The 17738-nt window shown below is 52.4% G+C and overlaps 1 protein-coding gene and 1 long non-coding RNA gene across 2 annotated transcripts in view; one reads left to right on the forward strand and one right to left on the reverse strand.

Moving 5' to 3' along the window:
* ADARB2 (adenosine deaminase RNA specific B2 (inactive)) overlaps window positions 1-17738 on the forward strand; it is a 415526-nt gene that overhangs the window by 359166 nt on the left and 38622 nt on the right. The window contains exon 4 of the mRNA XM_047848084.1: window positions 1733-1847. Within this exon, the coding sequence (XP_047704040.1) occupies window positions 1733-1847 (115 nt within the window). The remainder of the gene's footprint in view (window positions 1-1732; window positions 1848-17738) is intronic.
* Window positions 899-16672, reverse strand: LOC125159584 (uncharacterized). The gene is made up of 4 exons (XR_007149825.1): window positions 16401-16672; window positions 15855-15959; window positions 14277-14521; window positions 899-1091 (listed from the first exon to the last, which is right to left on the reverse strand). It is a non-coding gene; the product is annotated as an uncharacterized LOC125159584 (long non-coding RNA).

Consider the following 17738-nt stretch of genomic DNA (forward strand, 5'->3'; position numbering starts at 1 on the left):
GGAGCCTCAGGAGGGAGAATGCCCTTGACACACTGACCTCAGACTACTGTCTCCAGAGCCAGGTGGGAACAGATTTCTGCTGTTCTGAACCACCCCGTTTGTGGTCTCCAGTTCCGGCTGCCCCAGGACACCCACACCCAGTGCGCCTGGGACACGTACCCACTCTCTCTGGACCTCCATCTTCAGGTCACACAGGACAGGACAGTCTCCAGGATTCGTCTTGCCCATGACTGATTCCACAGTGCCCAGTGGAGGTGAGGCACCTCACCCAGCAGCCTCGCTGCCTCTGGGGCCAAGCCAGGGAAGACCCCCCAGCACACACGCCCCACGCCCAGCAGGCCCCACGCCACCTGCCAGGCCTGAACCGTCACACCTGTATGGCACCCGCCACTCCAGGCTTCGGCAGCAGCCACAGCAGCACAGGGAAAGGCGCCGAGCCCCCAGCGGCACTGGACAAGCAGCCGCCAAAGCCTCAGTGTCGTCGCTGCACGTTTCCAGCATCCGAGAGGCAGGCCTGTTTCTGTATCAACACATTTCACTGACCGTAAATGCGTTTTTTTTAACGCAGTCTCTATCTTTCGCATCTTTGCCAAGACCTGTTCCTGTCTGCAGCACAACGTGCAGACGCCTGGCGGGAAATGAACGTCCGTCCCGTCACAGAAACGAGCCACTTGCCCACCTCACAGGTAAGCGGATGCTGGACGTGGCTACAGGAAGATGCCACCAGCGTCTGCAGCGACCAGGGAAATGATCATTAGTAACAACGATGGTGATGAACGAAGAACACTTAGAAAGCCCATGGCAGCACACTCAGCATTTCAGACACGTGAGTGCATTGAATCCTCATAGAAACACCGTCAGCTCAAAACAAAGAGGATTACCTTATTAAACGGGCCCTCGTGACTCACACCACATCTCTGCCTCCAGTGCCGTGAAGGGCGCTGCATCCCAGCCTGCCTCCTGCAGCAGAGAAGCGACACGACCACCGTGGGGCCATGTCGGAGGGAGAAGGGTGACGAGAAAACCACATCCGTGGACCACGCCGGCCTTGTCACTGCAGATGAGCGGCTTCAGTAGGGACGCTGGTCACACTAGGAAAATTTCAACACGTGGGGTTATGTCGACTCTGTGTGTGCGTGTGTGCGTGCACACACGCTGTCCGAATGTATTTGTGCACAGCTGTGCATATGCACGTGTGTGGGTACGCACTGTGAATGTGTCTCTGTGAGTGCTCGTGTGCGCATGCATGTGTGCATGCACACGTGTGCAGAAATGTGAAGGCAGACTGTGGGTTAGCAGGGAGCAGCTCAGCCAGGAGGCACCTGAGATCGTGGGGTACTTAGAAACTGGTTCTACAACCCCGAAGACAGGGAACCAAGTGTGTGGTTTGTGCAAGCCCCCAGCTCCACTCAGGGTTCTGTGAAACGAGAATCCCAGAAGGACAGCCCCAGGCTGGCCCCTCCAAGGGGCAGGGGAGGGTGGGAGTGTCTGTGGCCTCCCACGGGCAGGCTCTGCCCAGACTCGGGGCCAGGCTTGCGGTCCTCCCCCACAACCGTGGTCTGCCACCAGTTCAGTGTAATATCTGGTTCTTTCCCCAGGCCATGGGGTCATAGGATAGTGGGCATGGTGTCGTCTGGACACCGCACATGGGGACGTGGCTTGGAGGAGGAGGGAGGCCAGGCCACCGCCCGCGCTCAGCCGTCAAAGAGGCCCTGGTGCTTGTGTCTTTCAGGAATTCGCAGACTCCGTGTCCCAGCTGGTCACACAGAAGTTCCGCGAGCTGACCGTGGGCCTGGCGTCCGCACACGCCCGCCACAAAGCACTGGCAGGGATCGTCATGACCACAGGTAACACCTCTTGTTTTCCCCGTGGGAACCTCACCTGCAAGGAGAGGAGATTTAGTGTTTGCCTGATCTTGGGAGCAAGACAAATCCCTCTTCCACACGAAGACGCCAACAAGAGAAACAGGAATAGGACCCAGGGAGCTCTGTGACCAGAATAGATGGTCAGCAGAGCCATGCCACCAGTGGCCGTAAAGCCCACCACCTCAGAGCCAGCTCTGCCCACGCGCCTCGGGTCCTGCCAAGAAGGGCCACGTGAGGACCTGGCCTGTGTTTCCCATTAGGCTCCCAAGCTGCAGTGGAGAATGCCAGGCACGTTGGTGTTGCTAGCACTGGAAGCCAAGGTCAGGCCCAGCCGCCGACCGGTGCCGCGGGCGGGTGGGTGAGGAGGCTGCCCTCGGGTGCCTGCGTCTCCTCTGCACAGGGAGTCTGAGTCCCCACCGGGTGCCAACCCCAGCACAGGACATGGGGTGCTCTCCTTCCTGCCAAATGGATCGCAGACGTGGCACCCGCCCCACACGAGCGGCAGGACGGGAGGGGAACTTCAGACCGCAGAGAAGGTCTCGGCCTGGGACGGCCAGGGCGGGAGAGGCGATGGCTGATTTTCAGCAATCGGTTTTAGTGAAAACGTCTCATTACTAGCCTATGAATAGTAACTAACCGGCTGGTTGTTTGAATCCTACTGTTTCTGGCTCCACAGCTCAGCACGAGTTGGTAGCGACCCGCTCAAAATGATTATGGCAGAAATAACTGACTTTGGGCTAGGTTTCACACAGAGACTTTGCGTGTCTACACAAAGACTATCTATCTGATGACGAAACAGATTTAGGTTAAAAATCCATTAAAACCAGATAGTCGGCATCATTTACCTATCATCCCAGCCCCAGGGGGCCCAGTGTGAGGATGCCGGAGGAGCGGCAAAGCCACTCAGGATCCCATGTCCTTTCCATCCAGGGCATCTTAGTAAAATGGAAATAAAAGTGCCACCCCCCCCCCACCTGCTGTTATTTGGTGAGTAGGATGAGGCATATGAAATGCTTTGAAAGGTAACAACTACTGTAGGAGAACAACGTGCTGAGGCCAAGGCAATTCAGTTTTGCCAACGATACCACGGTGCCCAGTGCCTCCATTCGGCCCTAGTCACCGACACCTGCCCCCTCTTGTACTTGCACAAACACATGCCATTTTCTGTAGAAAATGCGATATTCTAAGTTGAGGGCTAGGACTCCACCTCCATCGAGATCATTCCTGCTGGACATGGCCATTCTTTTCTCCAGCCAGCCAGCAGCCCAGATGCCTCTACATGCCCGGCACCATTCTGCACACTAAGGGGGTGCCAGGAAAGAAGAGCCCCCACTTTAGGACATAATCTAGGAAACCGTGAGAGGTGCTAGAGTCCAAGAACAGTCGCTTGGGTTTGAATCCCAGCCCCACCTTCAACTAGCCATGACTATAGGTCAATCAGCCTCTCTGCAACTTAGAGGGAAAAAAGAAGGAAGGAGGGAGGGAGGGAGGGAAGAAGATAAAGGAAGGAAGGAAGAAGGGAAGGAAGGAAGAAGGGAGAGGGGAGGAGGGGGAAGGAGGGATGGAGGGATGGAAGGAGGGAAGAGGGAGGGGAGGAAGTAAAAAGGAAGGGAAAAGAGGAAGGGAAAAAAGGAGGGGAGTGGGAAGGAAGGAGGGAGGGGAGGAAGAGAGGAAGGAAGAGGGAGGGGAGAAAGGAGGCGAGGAAGGAAGGAGGGAGGGAGGGGAGGAGGAAGGAAGGAAGGGGAGTAATACTTTGCAAAGATTCGTGGGAAAACTGCATGTAAAAGTGGTCAGTGAATACACCGTTTTATGTGCTGACAATTTATCTGCATGAACAAAACTTATTCTATTAAGTGCAACTGTACAAAGTGAAGTTTCACTAATTAGTAACTTTAAACGTTGAAGAATAAATTGCTGAAATTTACTTTCCTGTTATAAAGAGAAGATTTAATAAACATGTTGATTAACAAGACATTAGGGAGATGTGTGCAGAATTACTGACAAGTATTTTCTTTAATCATTGACTTAAAGCTGATGTGGCACTTGACCCCAGTCCTAGTACAGGTATTTAAGCTAATGCCTAGGAAGCTCCAAGAGGGAAGGTTGTTCTGGCTCGAGTTCCTATCTGTGTACAAAGTTGTAAAAATGCAGTGATTCTGCAGGAAAACGGGACTCAGAGGCCCGTCCACTTCTAGGTGGGCGAGACTCAGCCCCTGCAACGTGCTTGCCCTTGTGTGGCCATCAGGAGAAATCTGATTGCAAAAACATACACCTGTGAATAGAATAGCTTTTACTTTTATCTAAATGATGCAGTCACTGGTCAAAACTCCAGAAGAGAGCTCAGGTCGAGACACGGAGCTCTCCTGCCAGCCCCTCAGGGAAGCCGTCACTCATGGTCTATTTGTGTCCTCGCAACTCTCAACACTATCGGTTCCGTGTTCACTGTTTCAATTCTGAGTAATACTGATCTGCACCATTACAATCGGACACTTTTTTTAGTTTTCGTGATATTTGTAATATTTGTAGTTTTAGATAATATGCTTTTATTTCTTGTCCTACAAGCGGAGATGATTTATCTTTACTTCGTGCTCTGCCTTGCAAGTGGCCTTGTATCACTGTGCGTGTATATCTGTATTGTCGTATAACGATACTGTACTGTACTCTCCGCCGTACTGAAGTCTTCCCTACTCTGTCCGGTCATCTGAAGTTGGAAACCAGCACTTGGCCTCCACGCGGTCAGGATGCCGTAGGGCCCCAGCGCCAAGCACGGGCTGACCTAGGGTTGCTGTGCTGTCACCAGACCGTGTCCTGCGAGCAGTATCATCCAGTCTTACAGATTCTCCTTCTGCCACCACTCAAAGCCATGTCACATTTAGGGTCGGCCCAAATCTGTAGCTAGACTTCCTTAAAGACCTTCTGAGGTAGTATGTGTGTTTGGCAGAATGCTCAACTTTCTTCTATTTCGCTGAAAAGAAGGAAGTGCCTGCAAGTCCCTGTGTCTGTGGACAGGTCCACACCCTCCCCCAGCTGTGACTGTGCCCCCAACACACACGACACCTCTTTCTCCTCCCTTCTCCCTGACAGGTGCAGCCTCAAGAAACACCCTTTAAAACGCGTGGGGAGGGGCGCCTGGGTGGCGCAGTCGGTTAAGCGTCCGACTTCAGCCAGGTCACGATCTCGCGGTCTGTGAGTTCGAGCCCCGCGTCAGGCTCTGGGCTGATGGCTCGGAGCCTGGAGCCTGTTTCCGATTCTGTGTCTCCCTCTCTCTCTGCCCCTCCCCCATTCATGCTCTGTCTCTCTCTGTCCCCCCAAAAATAAATAAACGTTGAAAAAAAAAAAAAAATTTAAAAAAAAAAAAAATAAAAAAATAAAACGCGTGGGGAACAGAAACCAGCAGGCTCGCTCGCCAGGCAGTGTCCTGACTGTGCCTTTCACATTACTGGAATAGCTTTGCTTAGGGAGAATTCCACACTGAAAATTATTTTCCCTGCACATCTGGAGGGGATTTTTCTATTATCGCTTACTAATGTTTCTAACTAGAAACATCCAGCTGACATCTTTGCCGGATAGCCCCCACCCCACCCAAGGAAGGGAAAGGGTCCTTTCTTAAACTGAATGTTTTAGGGGCATCGGGGGAGGGGGGGGCTCATTCGGTTAAACCTCCAACTCTTGATTTTAGCTCAGGTCATGATCTCACGGTTTGTGAGTTCAAGTCTTGGCTTGGGCTCTGCACGGACAGTGAGGAGCCTGCTTGGGATTCTCTGTCTCTCCCTTTCTCCTTCTCTCTCTGCCCCTACCCCTGCTCGTTCTCTCTCTAAATAAATAAAAATAAACTTTAAAAACAAATAAATAAACTGAATGTTTTCTAATTTCACAAGAATGTGTGCATGTGGGAGCCATGCACCCACCCTGATTTATTTAAGCTGTTCTGTTTCTGCACTGTTTCCTTCTATCATTCTGTTGATAAATTCCTTCCTTTACACACTTTTTGTCAAACATTCAGTATTCTGACTGAACCCTCGGTCTTACTTCCTGATGTCGTCTACCCTTTTCCTCTGTTCTTGGGCATTTCTGAAACTTCCCTGACCCTCTTCAACTGCCCGTCGCTTCTTAAATTTTTTTTTAACATTTTAAAATTTATTTTTGAGAGACAGAGAAAGACAGAGCACAAGCAGGGGAGGAGCAGAGAAAGAGGGAGACACAGAATCCAAAGCAGGCTCCAGGCTCTGAGCTGTCAGCACAGAACCCAACGTGGGGCTGGAACTCACAAACGGTGAGATCATGACCTGAGCTGAAGTCGGATGCTCAACTGACTGAGCCACCCAGGCAACCCTGTCCGTCGCTTCTTAATCTCTGCAATCTTCATCATTCATCACCTCAGGTTCCTCCCTTCTCCTGTTTTATTGAGGTGACACTCCCCACAGGTCCCTGGGGAGACTCAGCAGCTGAGGCCTGGGCCTCCTCTGTGATGGAGCTTTGTTTACTGTCTGTCTCTGTCTCTTTTTGGCTTTTGTCTGAATATTCACATTCATGAGAAAAATACTAGCTCAACTATCACCAGTGCAGCTCTGATTTCCTCTAGAATTGTATCCCTTTCCGGGGATACAGTGGAAGGTGGGGGCTCCCCCCCATCGGAAGCCTCCTTGACCCAGTTGGGTCGGGACCAGACAAGGCCCCTTAAATTGAAAGTCACCCAGTGAACCTGCCCTTGGGGCCTGCTGGTCGGTGCCTGCTTTCTCTGAGCCCATCCCGCAGGCCATTGCTCCCTTGTGACGGCTCCTCCACGCAGTGCTGGGATGTCATCCTGCCCCTCCATGCCGCCACACACCCCCCAGAATCCTTTCCTTCGGTGGATCCCACGGGAGGAGAAGCAACACGTCACTCACTCTGACCTCCTGAACCGGAAACCTGGACACTGACCGTTTAGCCAAGTTGTCAAGCAACAGCTCGGGCTTCTTTGTGAAGCAAGGCGGGTGTTTCCATGAGAAAGAGATTCTTGAAGGGGCCTTTAGTAATGATGATTTTCATTTGATATGCAAATTTATAATTTTGATAGCACTTTTGCACACACTAATCAAGTTAATTGCTACAACCCTGAGAAGTGGGAAAGGCAGGAATCTTAATTACAGCTTTTAAGAAACACAGACAAGGAGACCAAGAGGCTAGGTGCCTCTCCCGAGTCTCGGCAAGATGTGGGGGTCCCTTTAGACTGAGCACGAGGCATCGTGCTGAGATGCTCGATCTTTGCCTGAAAATGACTTACTTCTAAGCTTGTTAAATAAACAACCAGAAGAAAGACTTTCCTGGTGTGTACTCTCCGAAGTTCAGGCTCCAGCTCGTCTTCCACTGGCCCACCCTGCACAACACACCCAGAAGCTACGGCTTTGACAAACATCTGTCTGGTTTCAGCTGACGTTCAGCTATAACTGCTCACAAATGCCTGGGATTTAGGACTCCCCAGAAAAAAACGCACAACTCCTTGAAAACGGGACAGGGAAGAAAACGGTGAGGTCAAACTTCGTGAAAACAGCCCAGAACAGCTCCGTTCAGCACGTCAGAACCGTGTGGGCCGAGCAGGCCGGCCCGTCTTCCTGGGACAATCTCAAAGTCCCAAGCAACAACATGGAACATGTGTTCCACTGTGTTTCAGAGCGTGTTGCTCTGAACCTAAAATGACCACGTGGGGTGAAGAAATCTGCTTCTGGGATGTCGCGCCATGCTCTGGCGGGGTACGGAGCCAGCCACCAGGTAAGGCTGTCTTTGCCCCGATCCTCCCATGGCACCCGGTGCCCCAAAGGCCTCAGGGGGCTGGTCCCAGACCCTGCTGATAGGTGCAGAGGCAGGCGGCAGGGAGGAAGGTCCTGGTGTCCAGGCACGTCACCATGCGTGCGGCCCCACCTTGTACAGTAAGGAGCATGTGCGACAATGATTTTCAGGCTTTGGTGCAGACGGTGAGGTCTAAACCACAAAACGCAGGGTGTATTTTACTGCTGAGCCTTGTGTAGCATGACTGCTGACATGTTTACGCGGAACGCCCCTCCTTAAAATGGAGAGAAGAGAAGAGCCCTCACTCACCCAAGTCGCCACAGGCCCAGCCTGTCTCCGGAGAAGCCACCTGCGGAGGGGCAGCGGCCGACCTTGGCTAACCCCACACCAGACACCTGAGCCCTCGCTTCTCGCCAGACGCGCACAAGGAGACACAGACGGGGAGGAAGGCGGCAGTTCTGAACTCTCTCTCAAGACCGGGCGCCCCCGTCAAAGCTGTTCAAACACTTCGGCATCTTCCTCATCATGACATCACAACCTGGCAGGTAACTGCCCCCAAAGAGTTCACCGGTGGAAGAAAACCACACCCTGTTTTACTTCCAGGCATTTAAACTAACCTCGACTTTATTCTAGTCTCTTAAACTATAATATTTTTGTGACGAATGAATGATTGGAACCTGTGGGATTATAATGCAGCAGCCATTCGCCTGCAGCCCAGGAGGGGTGTGGTCAGGTTGATTTTTAAGGGGTCCTTGAACACACTCTGTTTATCACCTGCCCCAAGAGTCCTCTCCTCATACAAAGAACATGTTTCATAGTCAATATAAGTCATAAAAGAACACGTGGCTTTAATGACTTCTACCAGCCGATGTCACTAGTCTGGCTGCAGATCAGAGGAACCAATACCTGTGACACTAAAGGCTAGAAATCACAGCATTTCTTTGGGATTCAACGGCCCCTGTCACAACTTCATACGATTCCCTTTCATCCTCAAAACCTTGACAGCACTAGTTTTGTCCCCATTTGCCACAGGAGACAGCGGACAAGCTCCTGTGACCCAAGTCTGAGGTCAGTAGCAGAAACAGGGTCACCCGACTCCAAAGCTTGGGTCCCGGTGCAGGTCACATCCTGTGGCTTTATGTCCCCACCCGGCACTGCCATCCCCAGGGCAGCGCACAAAGCTTGTTCACACAGCTTACGAAATTTCCTCCTAAAGTCCACGCATCTGCAATGTTTAGAGAATACAGCCCTGCGGGATGGCCGTAAACCGAGACGCTGATGGGAGAAAAGTCTCCGTCAAAAGTGAAAACGTTTCCTTCGGTCTTACCCATGGCCCTCCCACACAAGAGGTGCCTGAGCCAACATTTTTAAATGCACTTGATTTCAAACTAACTAAAGGAAATTTAAAGGACAGAAACAGAGACTGACAATAGGAAGGAACTGATTCGAAGGAAAAGAGATAATCAGGGTCTGACCAAGTGAGGACAGAGGCGAAAGGGCAAGCGTTTGGCAGTCTGAGGCAGACACTGCAGGGTGCCGGATGGCTCCTGCTGGGGGACACTTCCCAATGGTCGGGCCCTACATCAAGGCTGGCCGCTGTCTCCACAGGAGATTATAGAAACCCTAATGCCAGGGTCATGACACTCAGTGGGTGCAGCGCTAGGAAACAGGGAGTCAGAACTCATTTCTACACCGCAACCCTGGGCAGTCTGCATGTGGGATAAATCCATAGTTTTGATATTCGTTTCTTGGATGCTGGTTGGTATATTTACCTTTATTCTCAGAAATCTAATCATTTCCCTCCAAAATCAGAGGTTGTGTTGTGAAAATTCCATTCAAGGTTTGAATGGGCTAAGAACCGCTCCTCCCCAGTTAAATAAATAAAAGTACATTCCAAACGACTGCCTGAAGTTGGCGCGCCAGGGCCAGGGTGCACTGGGGAGAAGCCCACCGACTTAGAAGTTCAGTGCATCAGATGGAGACCAGCCAGAGAGCAAGCCAGCCCAGTCACCTTCCCACGACCCGGTACCGGCTTCCTAGTGGGGAGAGGTGACCGCGTCAGCTAGTGAGCAGACAGTCCAGTTCTCCCGGAAGTGACCAGGGCGACGCAAGAGGCCAGCCAGGGAGACACATTCACTCCAGTCCTGGAACTTTTCTCGACTGTCTTCCTCTGGGACAGAGTGCTGGTGTGCCTGCTCCCACTCACAGTGAACCACACTGAATCACCATGACAGAGACCTTCCAGAGCTCAGTGTCCCCAGCTGCCCAGCTGCAGTGTCCTCTGGGACCCGGCACATGCCCATGAGGTGGGGGCCAGGGCACCACAGCAAATAGGAGCCAACTGCTGTGCTGGGCTGCAGTGATACCCTTAGTCTCTGAGCCAGGAATCTCATGTCTTGAGCCAGCATCCCTCAGGCAGTACGGGCTGACCTGCCACCTTGTACATCAGGTAGAGTCCCAGACCGTGACCAACACCCTCCCAGAGTTTCTTTATGCAAATGCAAGGAAACGCACACAAGAGGTGCAGCTGTTACATCATTGCCCTGCCACTTGCTTTTTTCACGCAACGGTTTATTTTCCCTGCTGCTGGACACAGGCCCTGAGAAGGTGTGCTGTGACAAACATCACTGTGCCACATGGCTGTGTGCCCACATCGTTTTCACACATGGCTTATGAACGGGTCACGTAAATTGCCAGAAACAGAACTGCTGAGTCAAAGGGTACATGCATTTGTGAGTTTGTCATTCAAATGCACTCTATCCATAAATATTCCTGCCCCTGCTCATAAGGGCAGAAGCTACCCCACAGCCTTTCCAACTGTACATTAATAAACCTTTAGATGTTGACCAACCTGATGGGTGAAAAATTGCGTCTCATTGTATTTTGAACATCATACTCTTTAAATCAGTGAGACTGTTTTTCCATATATTTAGGAACACTTTTTATTTACTTTCTGTGAAATGTTTTTATATATAGCCTTTCACATTATTCTTTTGGGATTTTTTTTTTCGGGGCACCTGGGTGGCGCAGTCGGTTAAGCGTCCGACTTCAGCCAGGTCACGATCTCGCGGTCCGTGAGTTCGAGCCCCGCGTCGGGCTCTGGGCTGATGGCTCAGAGCCTGGAGCCTGTTTCCGATTCTGTGTCTCCCTCTCTCTCTGCCCCTCCCCCGTTCATGCTCTGTCTCTCTCTGTCCCCAAAAAAATAAATAAACGTTGAGAAAAAAATTAAAAAAAAAAAAAAAGGGATTTTTTTCCAAAAGTTCTTTATATATTAGATACAAATTATTTGTGACACAAATTGTATTTTTCCCGTTTTTAATTGTCTTTTTACTGACTTTAGGATGTTTTTCTGTTGAGAACTATTTTATGCATTTGAATTTAGCAATTTTTACTACTTTGAGACTTTTAATTATAATTAAAAGGTCTTTCACCTGCCAGATTTGTGAAGAGATTATCCCATGTTTTCTTCTAGCACATTGACATCTTTTTAGATTTTTTTTATTTTTAAGTAATCTTCACACCCAACATGAGGCTTGAACTCATGACCCCAAGATCAAGAGTCACACATTCTACCGACTGAACCAGCCACGCACCCCCACGTCTTCTTTTTCTTAATAACCAAAGGCCACAGTTTACATTCTTGGTGTTGTACATTCTGTGGGTTTGGACAAATGTGTAACAACATGGATCCACCATTACAGTGTCACACTGACTAGTCTCACTGCCCTAAGAACCCTCTCCATGTGTTCCGTCTCTTCACCCCACGCTCCCCCCAGCCCTGTAATCACTGATCTTTTTCTGTCTCATACTTTCGCCTCTCCTGGAGCGTCATGTAGCTGCAGTCACACAGTGTGGAGCCCTAGGAAGGAAGTTGGCGTCCTTCACTTGGTAATAAGCATGCCAGTTTCCTCCACGTCTCTTCATGATTTGAGAGCTCATTTCTTTTTAGTGCCAAATACTATTCTATTGTCTGGACGGGCCGCATCACCCGAACACTGTTCCACTGTCTGGGCGGACCACATCACCTACTAACAGAGAACATCTTGGTTGCTTCCAAGTTTGGGAGATTATGAATGAAACTGCTGGAAACACCCATGTGTAGGTCTTCATTTTTTTGCACCTAAACCTTTGATCTGCCTGGAATTGGTCCTGAATGCATGGTATAAGGTGAAGATACAATTTTATTTCTCAGATGGCTCTTCAGTTACTAGATAGCACTAATGGAATAGTGGCCCTTTGCCCCCGAGGTTTGAGATGCTATCACCGTATCCTACACCAACTTCCTGCATGACTTTGGGTCAATTTCTGGACTCTGCTCTGTTCCCCTTGTGGGACTTCATGCATCAGAACCACAGCAAGTTGTTACTGAGTCCTTGTAATCTGCTTGGTATCTCCCAGCTTTGTGTGCTACTATTGGTGTTCTTTCCCAGAATTTCCTGGGTTTCCTACCAGAATCAACTTGCGTGGCTCAAATATAAATGATAGGACAAAACTATACTTTTCAACCCGATTTTCTTTGTCAGAAACAAAGCCCTAGTGCTGTTCCCGTCAGAACCATGTTAACCTCATCAATCACTTTAGAGAGGCTTCATGACGTCAGATCTTCCTGTCTGAGTATGTTCACGCTTTGTTGGTGTCTTGCGGGGGGAAGGGTAATGTTTTATTGGTTATTCGTCTTGATCATTTCTTGTTAAACTTATTCCTGTTACCTTGTTTGCTGCTGTAAACAGAGCGGTTTGTCCCTTACAGTCTCTTACCCGCTGTTGTGTGTACAGATGAAAGCTATTGATTTCTGTATATTAACTTGCACCCTATCCCCTTTCTGATTCTCTATTTCTAGCTGTATTCCAATTGGGTTCTCCAGAGATTTCCACATATAAATCATAGCACGTTCAATAGCAACACTCTTACTTCTCCGTTCCAGTTACTGTATCTCCAATTTCCTTCTCTTCTTGTGCTGGCTAGTAACTTCAGCAAATGTTAAGTAAGGAAGTTACCATGGGCATTCTTGCGGTATTCCTGGGCTCAGTGGACACCCCTCTAGTGTTTCCCCAGCAAGCATGACGCTAGGGGAGGGTGCATGTGCATATCCCTCTCTACCATGTATGTGAATATACCTGTGTCTACGTGTGTCTACACCTCTTTCTATATATTATATATGTGTGTGTGTGTGCCTGTGTGTATACCTCTGCCTACATATGTCTATGTGTGTACATCTCTCTATAACATGCATTTGTGTCTACATCCAACTCTCTATAACATTGTGCATGTGTATGTATCTCTCTATATAACATATATACCTCTATAACATCTGTGTCTGTATACACATCTCTCTATAACGTGTGAGTATATATCTTTATGACGTACATGTGTGTGTACATAGCTATGTAATACATACATATACACGTACATACATGTAAAATCACATTTAAAGATCCACCTATTTTTTATTGAATTTTTACCAAAAGTAGTTGTTGGATTTTGTAGATGCCTTTTCAGTATCTGTAATTATAATCGTATTTTTGAATTGCATTTTAATTGAACCCACTTTTGCATTTCTGGAATAAACCACCCTTGTAGTACTTACTGTATTGCTCTTTTCCTCCACTGCTTGGCGGTTAGAATTTTCAATACCTATAACCGAGGCTACCTGGAGTTTTCCTTCTGTGCGTTCTCAGTCAGGTGGATATATCAGTAACAGGCATTTCATGATAAAAATCATTTGAAGCCTTTCCTGGTCTTCATACGCTCTGGAACACTTTAAATAGCCTTGAAATTGTCTGCTACTTAAAGTGTGGTACAATTCTCCCACAAAACTAACGGGGCTTGGTGCTTTGCGGGCAGGGGCCTCTGACCACTTCTGTTCGTTCTGTATAACTCAGTATGGTTGTGTCTTCTATGACCATGCCTCATGTCGCCCTTCAGAGTAACAGTCACCACAACAGGGGCCACAGCTCAGCACCTGTGTCCCAGAGCACATGGCCTCTGTGGCACCTACAAGTTCCAGAGTTTTCTGTCAGATCAGCTGGAGACTAGGCTCATGTGAAACCTTCTCTTTGCCTGGCTTCTTCCCTCACCCTCTCTGTTTGCATAACTGCCTTCTAAGAGCCTCCAAGAGAACTCAATGAATCACTTCCCAGGAAGCCCAGGCCCCGGCCAGCTTGTAGAGACCCCAAGCACAGAGTTCTCTCCCCTCCCCTTCCCCTGATGACATTCTGTGTGCAGATTTTCATGATATTTATCACATAATACCTTATATTGTAGACATTTCTGTGTCTGAATCATCTCCCCAAATTCATGATAAATCCTTTGAAGAGTAGGACTGTGGCATGTGGCATGGAATGGCACACAGGAGGTGAAGAAGCAAATAGTGTATCTCTAGGGGCACATAACTACACTGAATAAGGCAGAGCCTGGAGTCCAGAGAAGTGAGGATTAATGAAGGGTGAAGGGACAGCAGTTTCTGTTTCTACAGCTCCAACTTCCACAGAATCAAGAGAGGAGAATCAGACCGGCCCTCAAGAGAAATGGGGACAAGTCCCAAACTGTCCTCCGTTGCTAAGCTATCGGGCACGTGCACAGACATCTGAAGGTGGAAAAACTAAGGAAACCATTGTAAACGTTACTTTCCATTACTCTAAATACCTGCTTTAATTAAGCTGGGATCTGCAAAGCCATTTCTCCATCAAGCTGGCTCGTCCACAACGGGCTCCACCGGATAACCGCCTTTGCTAGAATGCGGCTCCCTGGCAGCTGGCCGGCCTTATCCCCTGGGACGAGGGCCTATTGATCGATGACTCTCGGGTGTCCCCCAAGCGAGTGCCAGGATGCTGCAGGCAGTGGAATGGGAGCAGCTGATCTGGGGGCTGCTTTCAAACATTTCGCCAGTCCTGGGGAAGAAACCACAGGGGGTTAATCGGATCCTATGTTCCCTCTTCTCAGAGCAGCGCAGCTGACTGTGTGACCAGAACAAAAGAAGTGAGCATCCAATTGTTTCCCGAGATGTCCACAAAGCCACATCTCACATGGAGAGGGCCGGCGAGGGCCAGCCTGGCCAGGGCACTGGGCAGTCTGGGGCCACAGAAACGGAGACGGAGGAAGGAAGGAAGGAGTAGAATGGACGGACACGCAGAAAGAAACACTGCTGCACCCCATCCATCCATCAGGCAGTCTCGCCTTAACACACAGAGGGCCCCCTGGCCCCCTCCCCACTGCACACACACATGGAGGGCCTCCTCCCCCACTGCACACACAGAGGGCCAGCCTCCTGACCGCAGGGGGATGTGTGGTGCTCCCCCACTCCACATCTTTCCTTCTTTTTTCCTCTCCTGTTTCATTTCAAAAGAAGGACCCACACTTATGGGGCAGGCGCGGGCAGATGTCATCTGGGCTTCAGACTAAGTTCTGAGGGACTCAACAGAGCAATACCACCATCTGCTAACCTGTCGGGTATCTGCTGACCACACGCAGCACAGAATTCAGGACCCCACAAGCTGCAGGTGGGGTCCTTTTTTTTGCTTAACAGGTGCATCTGGCTTATGGTTTCCTGACACCATCTTCCCATGCAGCACCTGGAAATCAGATTTGTTACTAACTCAGGAAAACTGACTGGATTGTCGCAGGTGACCCATCCAATTACACGGACTCTCCGGGGAGACCCTTCTTGAAATATTTTATGGCAATTCTGACTCCTGAAGGAATTCACCATCTACATGAAGAGAAAATAGGGCTACATTCGTGGACCCATAAGCCTATTAGGTCAGTGCATTGAGCAGCCGAGCTTCACTGAACCAGGAATACCCACTGTGTGACCTACTGAAGGGGAGGCACAAGCCACCTGCGTGGGGCCAGCAGCTGGCCCCCCCCCCCCGCCTCCGAGCCCCCACGACACCCCAGGCCCATATGGACTGAAGGCGCAGCTTCAGTACAAGGGAGGAAGTCACAACGTTTATTACTCACAGATCTCAGCAGCCTAGGTGCAGGGGGCACAGGGGACACAAGGGTATAGAGTGTGCAGGGGGCACAGGGGTACTGGGGGTGCGTGCAGGGGGAACGGGGTGGGGGGTACAGAGAGAGCAGGGGGCACAGGGGGTGCAGGGGGTACAGAGGTACAGGGAGCCGGGGGTGCAGGGGGCACAGGGCAAGGGCCTCCTCCACCCGGGGCACAGCCACGGGAGACACAGACAGCGGGTACCAGCACCCCTTCCTCACAAGGTCACTCACTTTCCTCAGCTCCACTCCGACGGGGAGCGTGGGGGGCGAATCGGGAGCGGGATCCGGCTGTGCAGTCAGGACAACAAACTCGGCCTGTGGTCTTCCAGGGCTCCCCTAAATGCAGGTGACCCACATCACTTGTGAAAACGGGAGTGTGGGGTTCGTTCTTAAGGTTTCTTTGGTTTTGTTCCCCGTTCTTGCAGAGAATGTCGTTGGGACTGTGGTCAGAACGAGCACTGTCCTGAGACGGTTAAATCAAGGAGCCTCCACTGTGGGAATGACCCATCCGCTCCCGGCCTCAGGAGGCCCCCGCAAGGCCCCTCAGCTGCGCAGGGACGGGGGGAGGGGGAGGGGGAGGGGGAGGGGGAGGGAGGGGCGGGGAGACGGTGCCGGGGCCCCTCGGGACCCCCGCCAGCCCCTCACCCGCGCACGGACGGGGGGGGGGGGGGGGGGGGGGCCAGAGCTTCACACACACTCCCCCCCGCCACGGAGTTCCTGTCTGTGCTGCGGCTCTTTACGAACAACAGCCTGGTGGCGCCCAAACAGGACACTCACCATTTGCACGCCGTCTGTGACGGCGGCCTCGCGCTTTGCGCTCAGGTCCCGCGGCTTCCACGTGGCTCCTGAACTGCGGCGGCGAAGCGAGGCCGCGCCGGTGGGGGACGGGGTGGCTCCCACTTCCGCGCCGGGCCGGAGAGGGGGCGGCCCCACCGCACACCCCAGGTCCCCGGCCCTGAAATGCCATGGTCACCGGGGGCCTCGGGGCCCAGGGCGCCGGGCACGTGACGCAGGCACGCGCCCGCCCCGCGGGCCCCGGTCGCCGCGGCCCCACGCGGGGAGCTGGGGCGGACGGTCGCTCGGGGTCAGCGGGTCAGCGTGCGCGGGTGCGTCGTCCGCCCCGCCCCCGCCCCCGCCCCCGCCTGGCTCCCGGCGCCACCCCCCACCCCCCACCCCGGCCGGTGCTCGACACGCCCGCACCAGCCAATCCCAGCCCGCGCGGCGGGGCGCGCGGGGCGGGTTTCCGGGCGTCAGCGGGAGGGGGGGGGGGGCGAGGGGGGCCTCCGGGCGCGGCCAGGCCACGTGCTCCGGGCCCGGCCCTCGAAGCGCGGCGGCCGCCAGAGTGGGGAGCCCCTCCGCGTCCGTCCGGAGTCGGCAGGGGCACGCTCGGGCGCCCCCGCGGGTCTCGATTTGGGAAGTAAGGAGTTCTCGGGGCGGAGCTTTCTGCGGGCCGGGTGGGCCCGAGACCCCAGGCACCTGTCGTGAAGTGCGGCCCCCGTACCCGGCCCGCGGTGTGGTGCCCGTTCACACGGGGCTTCCAGGCCGGGGCCGCCAGGGTCCCATGAGGGGAGGGCGGCCTCGCTGCTGCACGGGGGTCTGACGGCAGGGGTCTGATGGGGGGGATCTGACGGGAAGGGGGCTTCTGACAGGAGTCTGACAGGGTCTGACGGGGGTTCTGACGGGGTTCAGACAGGAGCCTGAGGGGGGTCTGACGGGGGTTCTGATGGGGTCCGATGGGGGTCCGATGGGGGATCTGACGGGAAGGGGGGTTCTGACAGGAGTCTGACAGGGTCTGACGGGGGTTCTGACGGGGTTCTGACAGGAGCCTGACGGGGGTCTGACGGGGGTTCTGATGGGGTCCGATGGGGGTCCGATGGGGGATCTGACGGGAAGGGGGGTTCTGACAGGAGTCTGACAGGGTCTGACGGGGGTTCTGACGGGGTTCTGACAGGAGCCTGACGGGGGTCTGACGGGGGTTCTGATGGGGTCCGATGGGGGTCCGATGGGGGATCTGACGGGAAGGGGGGTTCTGACAGGAGTCTGACAGGGTCTGACGGGGGTTCTGACGGGGTTCAGACAGGAGCCTGACGGGGGTCTGACGGGGGTTCTGATGGG

This window comes from Prionailurus viverrinus, unplaced genomic scaffold, assembly GCF_022837055.1.
Source record: "Prionailurus viverrinus isolate Anna unplaced genomic scaffold, UM_Priviv_1.0 scaffold_51, whole genome shotgun sequence".
Taxonomy (NCBI): Eukaryota; Metazoa; Chordata; class Mammalia; order Carnivora; family Felidae; genus Prionailurus; species Prionailurus viverrinus.